Here is a 21,351-nt window from a genome sequence, read left to right as displayed (position 1 = left end):
TTATTGAAATAAAAAAAGTTATTTAGAATAGATAATGGTTACAAGTTCCTTATCTGGTGATCTGGGAATTAAGGGATTTATATGTTAAAGCCAGGGTGATATGTCATTGTTTGCAGCTGTTTCTTTGAAACATTACTATAAAAAGATGTTGAAGAAGATGTATCCCTGACTAGTGAGCAACAGGAGATGCCAGACTCAAGGATAACAGAGGATGAAGTAAGACAAGCCATAGCAGGCACATATAATGGTAACTCTCCAGGCCCTGATGGTTATACTGCTTAATATTATAAGATTTTACCCCCTGACCTGATATCCATCCTTACTAATCTTTTTCAATGTAACTTTCCTCCTAGGGATCCCCATAGACTGGTATACTGATTCATTCACCATAGTTATCCCTAAACCAAATCCCTAACCCACAACTGCCACAGTCTTACCGCCCTATCTCACTTCTCAACCACGATTATAAACTGTTAGCGAAAATTGTGGCAAGCCGCTTACAGGTCCTACTGCCGTGTCTTCTCTGCGAGGCCCAGATGAGTTTTACCCAAGGGCGAAGCAGTGTGACAAACATACGATTGGCGGTCACGGCTACTGTCCTTGCCCAAGATCCATTCGCAACCGGCTGCAATGCTGATGAGTCTGGATGACGAAAAGGCCTTTGATAAAGTAGCATGGCCCTTCTTATATGAGGTTTTAGTAGGTAGGGGAGGATTTGGCTCAAAATTCCAACAATATATTCCCTACCTACACACAAATGCAACCACCTGCGTGACAGTACATAGTTATACCACACCACCAATAGACCTCTTCCGAGGAGTCAAACAGGGATGTACATTGTCGCCTCTTATTTAACCTCTCTATTGACCCTTTACTACGTTATCTGTTGCAGACCCCTACCTTTAGGGGACACAAAAATTGCTGCGTTCGCAGATGATCTCTTACTGATCGTGACCAACCCTAAACAAGTCCTAGGTTCACTTTATATAAGACGTAGAAGCAATGGGTGACTTATCAGGTTATACTATTAACTGGGATAAAACAGAGGTAATGGTGCTACGAGGTCCCCCCGGCCGTTGTGGGCATCGAGATCTCCCTGCCAGTGGACTACCTGCTCTTTACAATATCTGGCAGTGAAAGTGACGAGGCTCCCGGCCAGCTTATATAATACTAATATCAAACTGTACATCAACAATTTAGAATCCACTCTGGTTAAATGGAGAAACTTCAGTTTCTCATATCTGGGTAGTGATAACCTAATTAACACGACAGAATTTCCACATCTTCTCTATCTTTTTCACGCTCTCCCAATCTATTTGGCTCCTAAGGAGGAGAAGCGAATCAGCTACCTATATCACTTACTTATTTGGGAGGGGAAAAACTCCGTATAGCTTATAAATGACTCCAGCAGTTGAAGGGAAAGGGAGGGATAAATTTCCCCAATATTAAACACTATAATCCAGCATCTCTGCTCCGGGCGGTGATGGATTGGTTGGGGGGGTTTCTTGCTACACCCAGCATGGCTTGGGGTGCTGCCTTACACCAGGGCTGGCTCTCCCCGCGCTCTTACACCTCCCATACACCGAGCTGTCAGGGAAGTGAAAGCAAACCCTCTTCTGATTTCTACATGGAGGGCATGGCAGAAACTACACCGGCATTTTCAGATCTCTCCTCAGATGTCGCTCTTTATTCCACTCACTGGTAATCCACATTTCCAACATGGTCACTCTCACCCTGTCTTCTATCGTTGGCATTCTCAGGGTATAACTTCTGTCAGACACTTGATATATCTAGAGGAACATCGCATGTACTCAATAGAGGAGCTGCAGGCTAAATATCCTACTGTCACATTCCCATGTTTCACTACCTACAGGCTAGAAGTTACGTAACAAAGCTATTGGCGGCTCTCCCTGAAGTAATTCTCCTGTCAGAGGTAATGGAAGCTGTAGGTAGATAGCTGACATCATGGAAGCCATTGATGGACATGTAGCAGATATCCTGGAAAACCAGGGACGAGCAGCAGACGCAAAAGCTGTCGCAGGCATACAGCAGATGTCCTGAAGACTGCAGAGAGGCTAGAGAGGTTCTGAAAGCCGCAGGCAGACAGGAAACTGAGGAATTGGAAGTCGCAGATGTCCTGGAGACCTCAGACAGGTGCAGATACTGGAAGCCACAGGCAGATTGGTAGCTGAGGTGCTGGAGGCCACAGATAGTCTGGAGATGTTCTGGAGACTGCAGACAGGTGCAGATATACTGGAAGCCACAGGCAGATTGGTAGCTGAGGTGCTGGAGGCCACAGATAGTCTGGAGATGTTCTGGAGACTGCAGACAGGTCGCTGTGCACACACAAACTAATAGTCTTAATACCAGGACACAGGTGTGCATCTTGGTAGCCTTATATAAGCCAGTTAAGCTCAGCACATGGAGCGTGTCCGGCTACTTACAAAGCCCAACCTGGAGCACAAGAAAGTTTAGCAGACCGGGGGAAGGAGCAGATCCCAGACACGGGACAGGCGTGTAACAAGTGGATGTTGTCAGCCAAATATCCAACAATGATCGATAAAATTGAGACAACTGTTAATTTTTCTTCCCCTTACATCTATTGATTAATTTTCTATTGATCTATTCTCCCCTTTATCAGTGAATACCATTTATTTTTATCCTTTATCAAGTAAAATAATTGCAGATATTGAAAGTCATTCTTAAAATTACAAAATGTACATATTACATTCCTCTAAATAATGGGGACAATCTAGTTATACCTTTTATCAATCCATTCTGTGAAGTTCCCAAAGTGCTAATAATTCCTGTTCTTCCCGATCAGAGCACAACATAAGTAATAACCTATACTAAAATGGAGTTTATTTCTGTCCAACACTGATCACACATTTTTCCAACTCCAAATTTGTCCCCTGTTTGTCCCAGGAGTCCAACTTCTAGGGGGGAGATCGATTGCCGCCTTTCTCTGCACCATTTGGCTGTTAGCTTAATGTCGTGCAAACATCTTCTGATGGTTTATAGATATTGTTTGATGTCTTATTCTCATCGTATATATAGTATATAAGAAAAAGAAAATATCCGCTCCAATTCGAACAAGTAAATCTCGAAGAAAATCCCTCACAATAAATATTGCAAGAACATTGCAAATATCTACAGATCTGGAATCTTCAGACTTTATTCCTATTAGTTTGTCAGGGGTCTCAAACTCAGCTGGGTGTATGTTTAGTTAAGTTTAAATAGAAAAAAGTATTTTTTACATTTTATCACCTTCTTGTAATATTGTTTTACAATTAGCAGCATCATATAGTAATCTCAGCCAAAATCTTGTAGTAATGTCCCCATGCTGCAATAATATCCCCAATCCGTGTGCCCTGTAGTAAGGTGCTCATCCTTGTGGTATAGTGCCAATCATTGTGTCAGAGTTCCGGGATTTCCAGTTTTCTTTTGAAGGATCTTGCCCTTTGTTAACATGGAGTTTTCTGTTCTGTTGCCCTACTTCCTGTCCATCTGTTTAAAAGCCGCCCCTAAGCTTAGTCTAGTTGCCTGAGTATACTGCTTCCTGTGTACTCCTGCCCTGCTGCTCTCATCTCCTGATTGCTGTTTGGATCCAGTTGAAACACCCGACACCAGCTCTGGACTTCACCTCTCATCCAACTGTGCTCAGACTCTGTCTGCCGTCTCTGGTCAGCACTTCTGCCCGGTCCCTTCCGTTCATATCCACCCTAGGACTCACATCACGTACGGACATTTTTTGGACTATATCTTTTTGTGTCCCGGCTGCTGCGCATTTAGGCCTTCTGGGGTGATTGCCGGACAGCCCCTGTATAGGGGTTCGCTCCTGGTGGTCTCCCTGGGGGAGTCCAGTGTGCGGCCCCGAGAATTCCCCTTTGCTCTGAACCCGGCAGGTATTTACTGTGTTTATGTTCCACTGTGTATATACTGTTCTGTGTGCATATTGCGATTACATATTACTGTGTATATTTTGTTCTGTTTACATATTGCGGTTACTTATTATTGTGTATATTCTGTTCTGTGCACATATTGCGGTTACATATTATAAAACGTCTTTTGCACCAAGAACTCGTCACTGGTTGTCATTGCCCTAACGCAATCGAAATCCTCAGTACATACAATAGTATTACATATTGTGGTATTGTGCCCATCCGTGTGCCCTGTAGTATTGTGCCCATCTTTGTGCTATTGTGCCCAGTAGTATTGTGCCCATCCTTGTGCCCTGTAGTATTGTGCCCAGTAGTATTGTGCCCATCTTTGTGCCCTGTAGTATTGTGCCCATCCTTTTGCTATTGTGCCCAGTAATATTGTGCCCATCCTTGTGCCCTGTAGTATTGTGCTCATCCTACACCCAGGAAGAGGAGAATTCCGACAGAGCAATACGAGCCCATAACCCCGACCTTCCCCCAAATCACTGTACTCACAGAACCGGGGGCTGAGCTGGGATTCACAGAAGCAGAGTTGTTGAGCGGTCTCCCTCCATCCTCAGTCCTGGAGAGCACGCTCACCGTGGTCCCTATAATGAAGTCCGGATGTATCCAGCTGTCCACAAAGTGGATGACTCCACCTCTTCCGTCGGGGTGGCAGGCTTCCGACGGAGTGAGTGCCGATAACACCACAGGGCCGTGCAGCGCCACTTTGGAATGCACGAACCCGGAAGCGACGTCGACAAAGGGCATCCGATGACGTCACTTCCACACGCCCACAGCTGCCGCAAGTGTCAGAAGAGGAGGTGCCGGGGAGCTACGGGAGGTACCCAGCAAGTCAGCCTTCCCTGCTTTACCTCCAAGAGGTGCAGGAGGGGCAGGCAGGTCCCGAATCCAGAGGAGTCAGGTGTAGCGATGGAGGAGGAAGCGGGCTAGCTTCGCCCTCAGCTGCCCGGTTGGTAAGAAATACTGATGCAGCACTCTCATCACCAGCCACGAAATCACCGCAGGTAACCTTTTCGTGCCCCCATAGGGACAGGAAACAACACTGGAGATGGGAGGTGGGGAGAGGTTATTTAACCTCTTTGTGTTTCCTGTCCCTATTAGGGTGGAGAGTTAACCTCCTGTGTGCTGCCGTGGAGGGTGACTAGAGAAAATAATCACTAAGATATCAGACATATAAAATCCTTTAGTTTTTTTATTACCACAATTATCCTTTGTAAAGGTATCATTGTTATAACATGAAGGGATCAATTTATGAGGAACCACTCCTGATTCACGAAGTGGTGCATGCTTCTTCATGAATCTGAAGCGTTTGACGAGTGGTATGTGCGTCCTTGTGCCATGCTAGAAATGTTACTCCCATCATGGACTGGAGTTAGATTTCTGGTATAGGGAATGCCACAGCTCATCATGAATTTAAGCAGCTGTACTTTCCCACCCCCGTCCCACCCAAGCTCTGCCAATTTTGGAGTGAAAATGCCAAAAGCCGCCAAAATGTGGCACAACTATGAATTGATCCAAATTTTTGTGACTTTTTTGGCTTTAAAGCTTTGATAAATTGGTACAAGAGCGTCTTAACAACTTCCACATATCTAGGATGCATAGTGCGATTCAATTCTCCAGTCACTGCTGGGGATAGAAGCTATACTAGACATATAGTACAATACAAAGGGAAGGGGAAAATACAAATACAATACAGGGGAAACACAAATGCTACCAGCTGAGCCCAAGTACATAGCAAAAATCAAACACTAATCATAGGAGCAGCTACCACAAAAGTCTGTGGAACAACAAGAATAGACGACTCCTGCAGACCACAGCCAGGAACAACTATAAACGGCACCCAAAGCACCCCAGGATGAGGTTTATAAAGGAAGTCAGAGACTGGCAACTGAGAGGAAAGGTGAGGTTTATAAAGGAAGTCAGAGGCTGGCAACTGAGAGGAAAAACTGACAGTTTCCCAGGGTCATAGAGTTCGCTGCTGCAGAAACAGAGAACTGTCAGATAACAACACAAACTTCCAATCTCTGGTATTTTCTAACACTCGCTGCCACTTGATTGTCCACCGGCCATTACAGCTCTGTGACATCCCCTCACTATTTTTGTGCGAAATATCTACAGCTCTGCTTCAGCTCCAGAGGTTCTGAGAAAAATCATCACATCTAGACAATAAAGAAAGATAGGCATGAAGAATATATATTTTACAAGTATTTATTAACAAAACAAGTTTTGAAATGCAATTACTGTATATACAATGTGATATACTTCCTATCTCCAATCTGGGGATGCGCTTTTTAGTAAATAAAGCAAACCTTTCACAAATGTTCCTAAAGGCTCTAGAAATACCCAACTTACTAGCAAAATAGAGCCCGAATTTCCATTTTGTGGGATCTCAGTATACAGAGTGGGATCCCAAAAATCTCTGCAGCTGCTCTAAGCACGAGACACTTCTCTCTCAACTAATCCAGCGCTGTCACATACTTTTATAAGATTTTACTGAACTACTTAAGAAGGATCATGCAGCGCTGGGGTCGTAGTGCTCACTCTTTCATGGTGAGAGTGATCTCTGAGGGTTGTGGGATCTCACAACCTGGAAGCTCCTTTAGGGACTCTTCCAAAGGTTTTGGTACTGCATTATAGTTAGAAAATTCACTAATCTGTGCTCTCCACTGCTTTAGTAATTAAAAAAAGGCAGCCACAGATTTGTCATAGGCACTATTTAAGGGGAACATCAAACACAATGCGCTTGAGATTGGAGGATATTATCCCCGTAACAGTGTCAGCAGCAGATCCCCCATAACAGTGCTTCATGACTACATTTTTTTGCTTCAATCTTTTTTCCTATTTTCCTCCTTCAAAACCTAGGTGTGTCTTATGGTCCGAAAAATACGATAAGTTTAAAAAGAAAGAAAATGGTTCTTTCACTCACCAATTCTTATTTGAGCAATAGTAGCTGATTTTTGGATAAAACACTTTAAATTATAGTACATCATGATGGTTTCTTCCTTGTGACTTATCTGACAACAGGACCTGAATAATGATAAAAACCATTTCGCAAATTCTGAATGCAAGAATGGCTGCTCTGCTCTGTGCTTTTTCTCATGGTCGACAAGACTTGATTTACCTGTTTAACATTTCAAATATTCACAACATGAAAAAGGTTCCTTCCCTGTGCGGCTTCTTCAGATGTTTAATGAGATCTGATTTCTGAGAGTAACATTTTCCACATTCAAAACATTAAAAAATGGTTAATCCCCTGTGTGAAGTTTTCCATGATCAACAAGACTTGATTTCCTAGTAAAACATTTGCCACATTCCAGGCATGAATATGGCTTCTCCCCTGTGTGAGATCTTTGATGACTAACAAGATGTGCTTTCTGAATAAAACATTGCCCACATTCTGAACATGAAAATGGCTTCTCACCTGTATGACACCTTTGATGCCTAACAAAAGCGGATTTATAAATAAAACATTTCCCACACTCTGAACATGAAAATGGCGTCTCCCCTGTGTGAGAGGTTTGATGCACAACAAGTTCAGATTTCCAATTAAAACACTTCCCACACTCTGAACATGAAAATGGCTTCTCCCCTGTGTGAATTCTTTGATGCTCAACAAGTTCTGATTTCTGAATAAAACATTTCCCACACACTGAACATGAAAATGGCTTCTCCCCTGTGTGAATTTTCTGATGTCTAACAAGTTCAGATTTCCAATTAAAACACTTCCCACACTCTGAACATGAAAATGGCTTCTCCCCTGTGTGAGATCTTTGATGAACAACAAATTTTGATTTCCGAATAAAACATTTCCCACACTCTGTACATGAAAATGGCTTTTCCCCTGTGTGAATTTTCTGATGTCTAACAAGGTCTGATTTCTGAATAAAACATTTTCCACACTCTGAACATGACAATGGATTCTCCCCTGTGTGAGATCTTTGATGCCAAACAAGATCTGATTTCCGAATAAAACATTTCTCACACTCTGAACATGAAAATGGCTTTTCCCCTGTGTGAGATCTTTGATGCACAACAAGTTCTGATTTCCAATTAAAACATTTTAGACATACTGAACATGAAAATGGCTTCACCCCTGTGTGAGATCTTTGATGCACCACAAGTTCTGATTTCCAATTAAAACACTTCCCACACTCTGAACATGAAAATGGCTTCTCCCCTGTGTGAGATCTTTGATGCTCAACAAGTTCTGATTTTTGAATAAAACATTTCCCACATACTAAACATGAAAATGGCTTCTCCCCTGTGTGAATTTTCTGATGCCTAACAAGGTCTGATTTCTGAAATAAACATTTCCCACACTCTGAACATGAAAATTGATTCTCCCCAGAGTGATTTTTTTGATGGTTAGCAAGGGTTATTTTCCGAGTAAAACATTTTCCACATTCTGGGCATGAAAATGGCTTCTCCTTTGTAGGAGCCGTTTCATGTTCCACATCCCTTCTGTAACTTTTATTTTGCTTACAATTCTGTGATAAATCGGAATTTTGGACTTGCTTGAAAAGATCAGATGATAAAGCTTTCTCAGGAAGGACTGGAGGTATATCAGGGACAAAAGCATGCTCTTCATATGTATCATCTGTTACAATATCTGAAGATATTAGAGGTCCATCTGAACTCCCAATACAGTCATCTGCTAAAAATAAATAAAATATTATTTTATAACGCTATTATTTTGAAAGTACATTTATTTTTTTAAATCATATCAGCAATTAAATTAGGAAAAAATGTATTCTAAATCTGTTGTCCAATTTCGACATCTAAAGGCCCCGTTACACGCAACGACATATCTAACGATATGTCGTCGGGGTCACGGAATTTGTGACGCGCATTCGGCGTCGTTAGCGACGTTATTGCGTGTAACAGCTCCGAGCGAGTGTTAACGATCAAAAATACTCACCTTATCGTTGATCGTTGACACGTCATTCATTTTCAAAATCTCGGTCGTTGTGGACGTAGGTTGTTCTTGGTTCCTGAGGCAGCACACATCGCTACGTGTGACACACCGGAAACGATGAACAACAGCTTACCTGCGTCCTCCGGCAACAAGGTGGGCATGTGATTAATGCGGCTGTTCTCCGCCCCTCCGCTTCTATTGGTTGGCCGCTGTGTGACGGCGCTGTGACGGCACACGAACCTACCCCTTAACAAAGAGGTTGTTCGCCGCTGTGAAGATGTAATTTACCCTCTCACTGTATATGCTGTGATACTATGTCATGATATGTATATTTTCCTGGTTGTATTAGTTGTAATTCATGTATTTCCTTGGGGGAGGTGTATCTTGCTGTACAGATTCCTATTTCAAGCTGGGTTCATTGTCTTATTTGAACTACTTCTGTGTACATTTCTATTGTTGTAGGTAATCACCCCCTAAAATGCAAGGTTGTATCCTCTTGAGGCACTTCCATCCCTGGGAGTAGGGGGAGGTGGGCCTAGAGTCCAACTAGTGTAAACTCTGCTTACCTTGGAGATTCAGGCAGTCTGTGTGAAACTTGAAGAAAGAAGATTGATCCTCTGGGAGGGAATAGCAGAGGCTGCATCCTATAGCCGGTGTAGGGACAGTTACAGACTGGAGATCAGTGGCCCGTGGGATTGTGTGGAACTCTTTGGACTACTGTAAGGACGATTACTTTGTTATCCGGTCTGAGGATTGTCGGGAAGGGCCCCCGAATCTGTTTTACGTGGACTTATCGTGTGCTGTTCCAGTGTTCTTGTGAATAAACCTGTTGGATCGTCCCTCGGCCTCGTCCATCCTTTGCTCTGTTGAACACCCCCGTCACAAACTGGTTGGCAGCGCTGGGATCAGAGCAGAAGGAATGGAGGACAATGGCTCAACATCAGGAACCAGCACTGCAGAGTACAAGACCTGGACTTTGGGGAGCCTGCAATCAAAGGCCCGTGAAGTAGGAGTTCATTTCAAAGGACTCTCCAAGGAGCAGCTGATTGAGGCACTAGAAGGAGTCTGTTCGCAAAATGACGTGGAGGAAGGATCCTCACAGCAAACGGAAGAAAGACGGCAGCCGGAGGTGAATACCCAAAAAAGTCAATGGGTTGTGTGGTACAAGGAAAAGATGGCACTGCTTGGAGATGAGGCCACCATAGAAGATAAGAGGGAGGCCATGCGTGGAGCTGAAGAGAAGGAGCGCAGGATGGAGGAGATGGCATTGCTGGATAAGCAGCTCGCTGTGGAAGCCGCGAGAGGTTCCAGACAGACTGTAACCCCAGCACCCATCATGAGGGAACTTCCCAGAGTGTCCCGCAAAGACTTCAAGCAGTTTAATGAGGCTGCTGGTGACATTGAGGGCTTCTTCCAGGACTTTGAGCATCAGTGTCGATTAATGGAAGTCCCAGAAAGGGAGCGCGTCCGGCATCTGGTTGGGCTCCTAGAGGGGGGAGCTGCTGAAGCCTATAGAGCCATGGACCCTCGGTGGAACTGTGAGTATGCGGATATTAAACAGACTATTCTAGAACATTATGCTGTGACCCCAGACACTTACAGGACTCAGTTCCGTGCTTTAGCCTGTGATGGGGAAGTGTCTTTTAAGATATATGCTCATAGACTCAAACAAATATGTAATCGCTGGCTGGAGGCAGAGGAGGCCTTATCTTGGGAGACCTTCCTGCAGGTCATCCTAAAAGAACAATTCTTTGCCCAGTGCCCCGCTGAGATCCGGGAATGGGTGCGTGAGAGAAAACCAGCAACAGTGGAGGAAGCTGCTGCTCTCGCTGATGAGGCTCTCACCATCAAGCCTCAGTGGAGGGTTCTGTTGGAGGATGGAGAGACGCCTAACAGCTCCACAACACCGGATGCCCCCAGTTATTCTGTCCCCATTGTTCCCCGTTCCTCTAAGCCACCACATGTTGATACCCGTGTTAATGTGCCTCCAGTTGCTTCTACTGCACTTTCTGGAATACGCCGGGGAGAGGAAGTAACAGAGCGCAGGTGTTATGTTTGTAGGCATCCCGGGCATTTGCAGGCCTCATGCCCAGCCAGGCCATGGAGGAATCATCCTCAAACCCCTACAGCACCTTCAGGTGGGAGCCGGCCTCCAAGTTCCCCTACCCCTTACCCAAGAGGACGCCTTGGATGGAGGGAGACCCAGCTCAGATGCTATCAATGTGGACAGCCAGGGCATCGGCAAGTCTCCTGCCCAGCTGTTCAAATGAGGACTGATCCTGCACCCAATCGGATTGTTAATTATTTACAGCCCAGTGCCATGGAGGAAGATGTGGCACCGTTATGTGAGGACTGGCCTAGTGACTCAGCCCCCCATGTTGCACCACCAGGAGTTTACGGGGTGCGACCCGCAGTTATGACGACTTCTGCTCATCGAGGTAAGCACTTGCAGGAGGTTGTGCTGGATGGACAGAGACTTGTTGGATTTTGTGACTCGGGTGCTTTCCTCACACTGGCTGATCCCCGAGTGGTTCGGCCTGAGGCAATCCATAGAGGACCTGGGATTGTTATTGAACTGGCTGGTGGACAATGGAGGACTATTCCCACAGCCACTGTGGATCTGAACTTTGGTTTTGGGGTCAGGCGATGTGTAGTTGGGGTGATGGGTGGTCTGCCTGCAGCTGTTCTCCTGGGCAATGATGTGGGAGAGCTACGATGCCAATTCGTGGCTGCATGAAGCCACATGTAAGTAACGCTCTGCCTGTGTGTACTTAACCAGTGACCTGTAGAGGTCCCTAGTACGTACACAAGTTGGGAGGGGGAGGGATTGTGAAGATGTAATTTACCCTCTCACTGTATATGCTGTGATACTATGTCATGATATGTATATTTTCCTGGTTGTATTAGTTGTAATTCATGTATTTCCTCGGGGGAGGTGTATCTTGCTGTACAGATTCCTATTTCAAGCTGGGTTCATTGTCTTATTTGAACTACTTCTGTGTACATTTCTATTGTTGTAGGTAATCACCCCCTAAAATGCAAGGTTGTATCCTCTTGAGGCACTTCCATCCCTGGGAGTAGGGGGAGGTGGGCCTAGAGTCCAACTAGTGTAAACTCTGCTTACCTTGGAGATTCAGGCAGTCTGTGTGAAACTTGAAGAAAGAAGATTGATCCTCTGGGAGGGAATAGCAGAGGCTGCATCCTATAGCCGGTGTAGGGACAGTTACAGACTGGAGATCAGTGGCCCGTGGGATTGTGTGGAACTCTTTGGACTACTGTAAGGACGATTACTTTGTTATCCGGTCCGAGGATTGTCGGGAAGGGCCCCCGAATCTGTTTTACGTGGACTTATCGTGTGCTGTTCCAGTGTTCTTGTGAATAAACCTGTTGGATCGTCCCTCGGCCTCGTCCATCCTTTGCTCTGTTGAACACCCCCGTCACAGCCGCCCACAGCGACGTCGCTAGGAAGGTACGTACGTGTGACGGGTGTAAGCGATATTGTGCGCCATGGGCAGCGATTTGCCCGTGACGCACAAACGACGGGGGCGGGTGCTTTCACGAGCGACATCGCTAGTGATGTTGCAGCGTGTGAAGCTCGCTTAAGAGTTACATCTTCGTTAGTTTGGATCTCCCATTCCTAGCACCAGTTCTCTGGAATATGCTACAATAAATAATCTGATTGATTTTTACAATGTGACTGCAGGATAATGAGGGACAGGGGGCTCCTATAGTGTCCCTCACGCTACGGGACCCTAAGCTATTTCTAACCTCAGGATTACCCTTGAAGATGGAGATGCCAGAGTCCCATGCCTTACTAGTCTCCTGACCAGATCTTATCTGTTATCCCCCCTGGGGAAGGAAGGGACAGGAATATGATGGAAACACAGATTAAGACAGACGGAAAACACAGATTAAGACAGACAGGACACATTGAAAACTCACAGAGATAAACAGTGTGAGACTTACGAAAAAATCAAAAGCAGGAAGGCAGGAACAAAAATACAACAAGGGTTAACATCACAACAGCTCACAGCAGTAATGCACAACAACCACCTGTAAGTCTGGATCACAACACCTCATCAGACTAGTATAGGTAAACTATAGCAGGCATTAATGAAATAGTCCAGCCAGCATATAAAGAAGAGGAGCGAATTATACTTTCTCTTCTACAGCATGTGATCAAAGACATTGTCAAAAAGGTCCTTAAGCAGTCCTATAATAGGCATATAAACACTGGAGCCACTAGGAGAATGGGGGCCTTGTGAAATTGCTCAGTTTGCACTTTATTTCCCCTAATGCTAGTCCTGCATGCCCGCCTGTCTTCTGGTCAGTTCATTTAGACTACTGTAATTAAGAGACCTTTGGTTACATCATGTCACGTCTTTGCAATCATCAAAAGTCCTTAAACAATGAACCTTAGAATACAACTGATGGGGACCCCAAGAGACTGGGATACCTGAGAAACTGCGCAGTTTGACTCCTAAGGCTATGTGCCCACGCTACAGGATTTACCGCGGATTTACCGCGGATTTTGCCGCGGATTTACCGCGGATTTGCCGAAAATCTGCAGCAGCAGCACTTCCAAGCCATTTCAATGGCATTTTGGAAATGCTGTGCCCATGCTGCGGATTTTTCCGCGGCGGATTTGCCGCGGATTTTGATCCGGAAAAATCTGCAGCATGTCAATTGTTTGGTGCAGATTTGGTGCGGATTTTTGGCTTTGAATGAGGAAAAAAAAAAAAAAAAAATCCGCATCAAAATCCGCGGCAAATCCGCGGTAAATCCGCGGCAAATCCGCGGGTGCGGATTTGCCGCGAAAGTCGCGGATTTTCAGGCAAAATCCGCAGGGACATTCTAGCGTGGGCACATAGCCTAACGCTGGCCCTGACTAACAAGGGCTTAATTTAGGAGGAGGGCTTATATTTCAAGCCTTCTCCAACAATCCGATAAAATTATGCTAGGTCTTATTTTTGGTGTAGGTCGTCTTTTAGAATAAACGGTATTCTTGAACCCTCTGCAGGTCTTTGAGTTGCCATCATAATAACAGAGAAGGCACTAGAAACAAACAGCAGAAGAAGCAGAAGGAAAGAAAATACAGCTGAAAAAAAAACAGAGCAGAAAGCCTAAAAATGTAAACACAAAATTAGTGCAAAAAGTACATGAGTAGATATCTCTTACTGGATAGAACTGGAGGAAACACATCCTGAGGAACATCGGGATCTTCTTGTTTACAGTCCTGTGGGAGAAGAGGACGGGGACATCTCTCTGGTGTTGTCCTCTTACTGGATAGACCTGGAGGAGACACATACAGGGACTGAATTCATTCCTTACATACAGATAATTATAGGCCGTGTGTATTTAGTCCTGTCTATTACCTGGTGATGTGAGGGGCTGGGGATCCTCCATCATGACGTCCTTGTACAGATCTTTGTGTCCTTCTAAATACTCCCACTCCTCCATGGAGAAATAGACGGTGACGTCCTGACACCTTATAGGAACCTGACACATACAATGATACCGTCACCCCCGATCCCTTCATAGCGTTACTGTATAATGTCCCAGCATTCCCAGCAGTGTCACCTCTCCAGTCAGCAGCTCAATCATCTTGTAGGTGAGTTCTAGGATCTTCTGGTCATTGATGTCCTCATGTATCGGGGGGTGAGGTGGAGGCCCCGTGATTGGGCTCAGGGGTCTTCCCCATCCCTCAGACACAGGGGCCTGACAGCGCTCACTAGAGGTCTTCTTCACTACTGTGTAATCCTGGTTATGGAGAGACACAGTAATAAATCTCACTACAGACATTTCCAGAGTCCTCACTTCTCCAGTTCTGTCCATCTGTTATTCCCATAGATAAGAATGGTGTAATGTGACGTCATCAGAATCTCACCTCTCCAGTAAGCCGGAAGAGGATCTCTAGGGTGAGGTGTAATATCCTCTCCGCCATCTTCTCCATGTCCCTGTCCATCCTTGATGGGTCAATTAGAACAATTATATAGATTTCCACTGAGAGGATCCGATATTATAAGAACCTGAATGGGAAGGAGATGAGCCCATATGGAAAATTAATGGCGATAAGGGAGGTGAGATATCATTTGAGTAGTAAAAAAAATTAATCATGAAATGTGCTATGTAACTAATACAACTGTAAAAGTAGATTATCTTTAGGATAAAAAGCACAATTCTTCACTTGGCAATGGTGGAGAAATAAAAGAGTGTTCCCGTAATAAGAGTAGGAAAATTGGAAAGCGCATAATCAAAACATTTCCCAGTTTTTCGGTTAAGAACAGAACAATGGAATTAGGATTCGATGTATTCTTGTTTCTAACGGAAGAAAAGGGCCACACATGGCGTACGGATCTGTGCACTCGGTGACGCGCACAATTTACCACCCATTTCTTGTATGAAGGCAGCAAAATAGTGAAAATTAACTCAATTACAAAATGTGCCCACATTATATTTCACTCCTAAGCTAGAAAAATTATGTAAATAACAAAGTTTAGATATTCTAAACTGGTTTAGGAGCTCGTAGACTTTACACGTCCGGGCCATCTGACTCCTACTCTACAATGTCATTATATAGCAGAGCATCTATATACAAACATGCAGCAACGGAGAGGAAATACGTCCTTCTCTACATAAGGCAGAGATGGTTTATTACTGCCTCTGCCTTCTCTGTCACTGTATATACAGCTCTGCGGTGCAATGCAGAGGGATCGGGCGAGGGACCTGACAGCGACACAAATCTGTGTGTGAGAGCCCATCTAGCATTGGTATTTGCCAACTGTAATTGTTTGGGGTCTGATGTGATTTTTTTGGAGGGGAGGTTCCACTTTCTTTTGAGAGTGTCCACTTTCTTTTAAGATTACTGCTGTAGTTTTTAACTTTTTTAGCTGCTTGGACTCTTCCCTGTGGAACCGCAACTAGGGCTTATTTTTGGAGTAGGGATTATATATTAAGTATAGTCCAAAAAGTCCCAAAAATCCTACTAGGGCTTATATTCTAGGTAGAAAGAGCTGATGGTGCTTTCTCTCCCTAACACAGAGGATGTGATCACTGCAGAGTCATTATATCAGCCCCAGTTACAAGGGAAGGAAGATGAAAATAAAAATAAATACTGAACTGACCTTCCTAATGTGTGAAATATAGGAAAATGCCACTGTCAATCCAAATCTCTGTTATTAGCCCCGACCAGGTAAAAAACAGCCAGATATACAGAATAATAAGTGTTACAAAATAGCTAAGAAATATTTACATGAGGTCAGGGCCAGCCTTAGGCTAAATGGCATCCTGTGCCAAATTACCCTTTACTGCCCCCAGACCATGTCACAGGCGACCTCCAGCCAATCAGCAGCTGGTTTACTCTCTCATCCTTTAGATAAAACTGACATCCAGAGGAAGTCATGAAACAGCAGCAGCTCTCATTTTTTATGAATTACAGTTTTGAAAGAGGGATAGTGAAGCAGCCGCTGATTGCTGCAGATCACAAGACCCCGGTGCCCGGTTGTATTGCTTTTCTGCTGCGTTTGGTTTTTTTCATGTACTGTAAAATGACAAAAAAAAGCCTCGCCCTAAGCATACTGCAATTTAGTTATTTAAAAAAATGAAAAATCATTTGCAAAAACCATCCTGAAATATGTATGCGCCGTTGTTACTGGCTTCATTTCTGGTGTCTATGCAATGACGGTATTCTGTGTCCTTTAAGTATATAGAGCGAGGGTCTTCTTCTAATTTTAGCCGCCCCACGAATGAGAAGGTTACTTCTTTATATCCGTTTCATGGATTTTGAAGCCTACAGCAGCTAAAATAATTAACCAAAGACAAAACATGTGCACAGCAAAATCATTTTGAAACTGCTGTGCATCATGTCCCTTTTCTATTGTGTATTTGCAGCACTTTTTTAGGCAGGTACTCCCTGTTGCTCACACGCTTTATCTGTTGCGCACACAAACATGTCAGTTTTTTTCCGGCATCACTGATGTCCCACAGACCACACTATGGTGTTATCCGTGAAACATGTACCAGAAAACACGGACACTGAAAATAAAGTGATTTTTATATTCAACTTCTCCAGCGACGCTGTCTCCGGCCTCTGCTGGCTGCTGCTTCCTGCCCGGCTAATTACTGTCATGCATATTCATTTATGCACGGCACAGCTGACCCGGAAGTAGTTGCAGAGGGGAGACAGCGGCGGCCAGATGCAGCAGAGCCGGAGAGTTCAGCACCACGGACAGCAGGAGCAGGGGCAGGTGAGTTTATCTCCATGTGCTATCATGTATCACAGATCACGGATTGCACATTGACAACCCACGTGTGCTGTGAATCATGCGCTTTTAACATGTCAGTGAAAAACGTCTTTGTTTTTCACTGACACGCGAAACAGGCCTAAAATCTTAAATCTTAGAATATGTCAGTAATCAGTCAGTAATCTCTGGTGAGGTAGCAAGAGCCTCCTGACAGATTCTCTTTGTTGGTGCTGTTACATTGATACCAGATTTATATTGTTCAGCTTCTATCACACAGTGAAAATGCTTTTTTTTTTTTATAAAAAAAAAAAAAAAAAGTTTTTTCGTCGCCATATTGTGAGAACTGTAACTTTTTTCTTTTTGGAGTGAACAGGGCTGTGTGGAAGCTTATTTTTTGCGCAATAAGCCGAAGGATTTTTGGTGCTATTATGAGGTACATACCAGTTCTTGATTGCTATTTATTCAGATTTTTGAGGGAAAACCAGCGATTCGCTTATTCTTTTCCATTCTTTGCTCTGTTCACCATGCGATAAAAGTGATGACTGATTTATTCTTCGAGTCAGAACGATTACACTATACCAGATTTATATAATTTTTTATACTTTGCGACTTTTGCACACTAAAAGCAATATTTTACAAAAATTAATTTCTTTTTGCATCGCCATATTCTGAGAGCTGTAACTTTTTTAATTTATTTTTTGTTCAAAAGACCTTTTAGGGCTTATTCCTTCACATATGACTTTTGTTGGCTTTTTATTCAATTTTTCTGTTTTCAGTAAGACTAAAAAACATTTTTGGAGTGATTTTTCCCAAAGTTTTGTTTGTTTTTTTTACGGTGTTTGCGTAACAGCATTATAATTTCTTTATAATAACCTACACCTTAGACTAGACATTTACTAAAAGAACAGCCCCTTTAAAAGGGCTGTCCACTAAATTTGACAACCCCTATTCATTCCATTTGTTGAAGCATAACCACATACACCCTTTGTAATAAAATGATGCCCCACTTCAATCCATAAAAGGGATGTCAACAACCCCTTCTCATTCCCCTTGTTTGCCCCGGAAAAATATATAAAGCTATACTCCCTTCCGGTACGGCCTCGGTTCCAGAGATCTCTAAAGCTGCGTTCCATGAGGCCCCTTGACCAAACAGCGCCCAGTGTCTCTCTCTCCGCCTTCAGACATTTTAGCAGGATATGAGCGCTACACTGAATTTCTGCCGAAATGTCCAAAGGTGGGCAGAAGGAAGCCGGCGCTGATTGCTTTTGGGGCTCGTGTATCATAACAATGTCACAGATATCCCTGGAAGTTTTAGACATCCCTGGAACCGAGGCTGCACCGGAGAGACGTATAGCTTTCTTTATTTTTCTGGGGCAAACAACGGGAATGAGAGACATCCATTTTATGGACTTGAGTGGGGTATCATTTTATTACAAAGGGTGTATGTGGTTATGCTTCAAGGAGGTGCTATTTTACACTAATGGGTGCATATTAATATACTACTATTTAAGGACACACACACATAAACACCCCTTGCATGAAAATGATTCCCACTCCAGGAACACAATCACATATCCTTGATGGTAACAATAACACATACCATATTGTTTGATTTATAAGATGTACCGGATTATAAGACGCACCCCAAATTTATAGATAAAAAAAGGTTAAAAAATGGGGTCCGTCTTATACTCCATTGTTGTCTTACTGGAGGGGGAGCAGAGTCACAGGAGGCAGGCACGGTGGTGGGAACGGTGTGGGCTGTGCTGGCAGCGGAAGCTGTGCTGGCTGTTTGACGCAGGCCAGTGCGGTGGGTGTCCCTGATGCTCTGTCAGCGGTGCGGGCTTCAAAGAAATAGCGTCCTGGAGCGGTGTGTGCGCAGATTGAGCTCTCAGTTCAATGACAAGATCTTGAGCTGAGGGCTCCATCTGCACACGCGCCGCCCCGGACGCCATCATTTGAACCCAGAGCATCTGGGACATCAGCCACACCGCCATGCTCCACACAGCCACCGCTGCCCGCACAGACAGATATCTAGCTGGCCAGCCTCCAGCACAGAGAGGCAGGCAGCCGGCCGCCCGCCCGCACAGAGAGACAGGCACCCGGCCGCCCGCCCGCACAGACAGCTATCATGCCAATTGTACACCTGGTAGAACTGCCTGCAATAAACTGCACCTGCGCTGCGGTCACATACAAGGCATGATCTTTTCTCTGCTGTTGAGGTCTGGGGATGTGAGATGAGGTGAGCCCGCGGAGCTAGGCGGGAGAGCGACTGGATGCGCATGTTCACTGATTGGAGCAGGGGAAGTAGATGAAACTCATCTTTCTGTCTCCGCGCCAATCACACCGCGTGTATGCACGGCGCGGGCGCCCGGTTGCCAGGCTTCAAGAAAGGGATGGAGAGGCGCCACTGGAGACAGTACGTTTAGCTTCGCACATAGGGTCTCCCTGCAGCTCCTCCCATCATTGCCTTCTGCCTGCGCAGTGGAGTTACAATAAAAACGCAGTGCTGGGACCTGAGGAGGCAGGAAATTTACTTACCTCTCTGCAGCGCCCATCCTGAAGCATGGCCGTCGGCGCCCTGTGCGACCGCACAAGTCGCACATGCCTAAAGCCGGCCATGCATGAGGTCATAAACATATAATATGACAGTGTCCGGCTTTCAGTCATAGGAATAGCCCCGATGAGGTTTTAGTCACCGCTCAGTATACAGTGATCAGTGGTTGTATCCGCACTCTCAGCACTGACTGACAGCAGGTTCTAATGCTGAGCGGCTGTCAGTCACTGCGAGGGGCAGGGTATATATGCGGTAATAACAGACATTTCCCTTATTTCCCACCAGTATCGCTCCACATCAGCAATAAGAAGTCGATGCTGAAGATGGTTTCTTATTGGTCAGTTTCTTAAGGTGCAGTTTGTGTGCAGAAAAAAACTGCAGTGTGCGCATGTAGCCTTAAATGACTTTGGGGTACTGATATCACCCCGACATTATACAGTGATGTCTCCGTCCGGGTCCAAATGGGTTCTGGGCATGAGAACTGGCATCAAAGAGGGCAAATAGCCAATTCACCCAGATATAAATAAGTAAGTGGTGTTTTTTAAAATTCACGTCACTTTGTTGATAAAAACCTGTACAAAAAGCTACGAGGGGCTGCCGATAAGTCTTTGGCTTTGTGATCTTTTTTTGTTTCTATGGTAATGAATGTTACATCACATGAAAGCTTTATGTGTCTAATATTTGTTTTTAGAATTTTGTGTTTATTGCTTATGGTAACAGTGTTCTACGCACGCGGGAAAACAAAATGGCGGAGACTAATGAGATATTCACAGCAACTGAGGGCAGAGGAGGGATAAAAGTCTTGTTTCTGCAAGGAAAGTCCACTGTGGATATTCATGGTGATATGTTGCAGACATTGGGGGATCAATGCCCTTCATATTCCACAGTTAAGAACTGGGTCGCCAAATGTAAAACGGGCCACTTCAGCCCCAATGATGAGGAACGTCCTGGACGCCCGAGAGTGGTTGTTGTTCCGGTGGTCGTCGATGCTGTGCACAACTTCATACTGGAGAATCCACGAATTTCAGCTAAAGCAATAGCAGACATCATGGGGATTTCCCGTGAACGCGTTTGTGTCATAATCCATAAACATTTGGACACGAGGAAGCGATCTGCAAAGTGGGTCCCCAAATGTCTGACAACAGATCAGAGAAGCAGCGAGTGAAAACTGCCCGGTCCATTTGTCAGCGTTTCCGGACTGATAAGAACTTTCTGGAGCGACCGGTCACTGTGGATGAGACCTGGATTTATCTGTATGACCCTGAAAACAAGCAGCAGTTAAAAGAGTGGAGGCGCAGTGGTTCTTCTGTCATGCCTGGAGGCACAGTGGTTCTTTTGTCATGCCGGGATACTAATGATGCCGCCATCCCTCTGTATCTTGTGCAGTGTACCTGCTTCCCTCTTCTCTGCCGCCGCGTATAAGTGCAGTCCCCGGCGGTGTTTGCTGGTGGATGCCCATGTGATGGTCAGCTCTGCTTCCACCTAGGCTGCAGGCTCTGCACATGTTGTGTGGGGTTTCCTGCTCTCCAGCCTAGGGGGTGCGCGTGCACACTTCCTCCTCTTTTATAGGGAGATGTGCGCACCTTGCTAAGGTGTCCCCAGCCTATTGCTGGGAGGCACCAGCTATTTAAGGCTCCCCCCCCCCACGATAGGAGGTGCAGAGCATTTTGCTTGTGTCATTTTTGTATGCAG

At 44.9% G+C, this 21,351-nt stretch overlaps 1 protein-coding gene across 1 annotated transcript in view; it reads right to left on the bottom strand.

The window, feature by feature from the left end:
- The window catches only part of LOC142313153 (uncharacterized), a 241,906-nt gene that overhangs the window by 68,474 nt on the left and 152,081 nt on the right, over positions 1-21,351 (bottom strand). The window contains 3 exon segments of the mRNA XM_075352142.1: positions 5,648-5,654; positions 7,498-8,598; positions 14,038-14,149. Coding sequence (XP_075208257.1) covers positions 5,648-5,654; positions 7,498-8,598; positions 14,038-14,149 — 1,220 coding nt within the window.

This window comes from Anomaloglossus baeobatrachus, chromosome 5 (genome assembly GCF_048569485.1).
Source record: "Anomaloglossus baeobatrachus isolate aAnoBae1 chromosome 5, aAnoBae1.hap1, whole genome shotgun sequence".
Classification (NCBI taxonomy): Eukaryota; Metazoa; Chordata; class Amphibia; order Anura; family Aromobatidae; genus Anomaloglossus; species Anomaloglossus baeobatrachus.
This window is presented reverse-complemented; position numbering and strand designations above follow the sequence as displayed.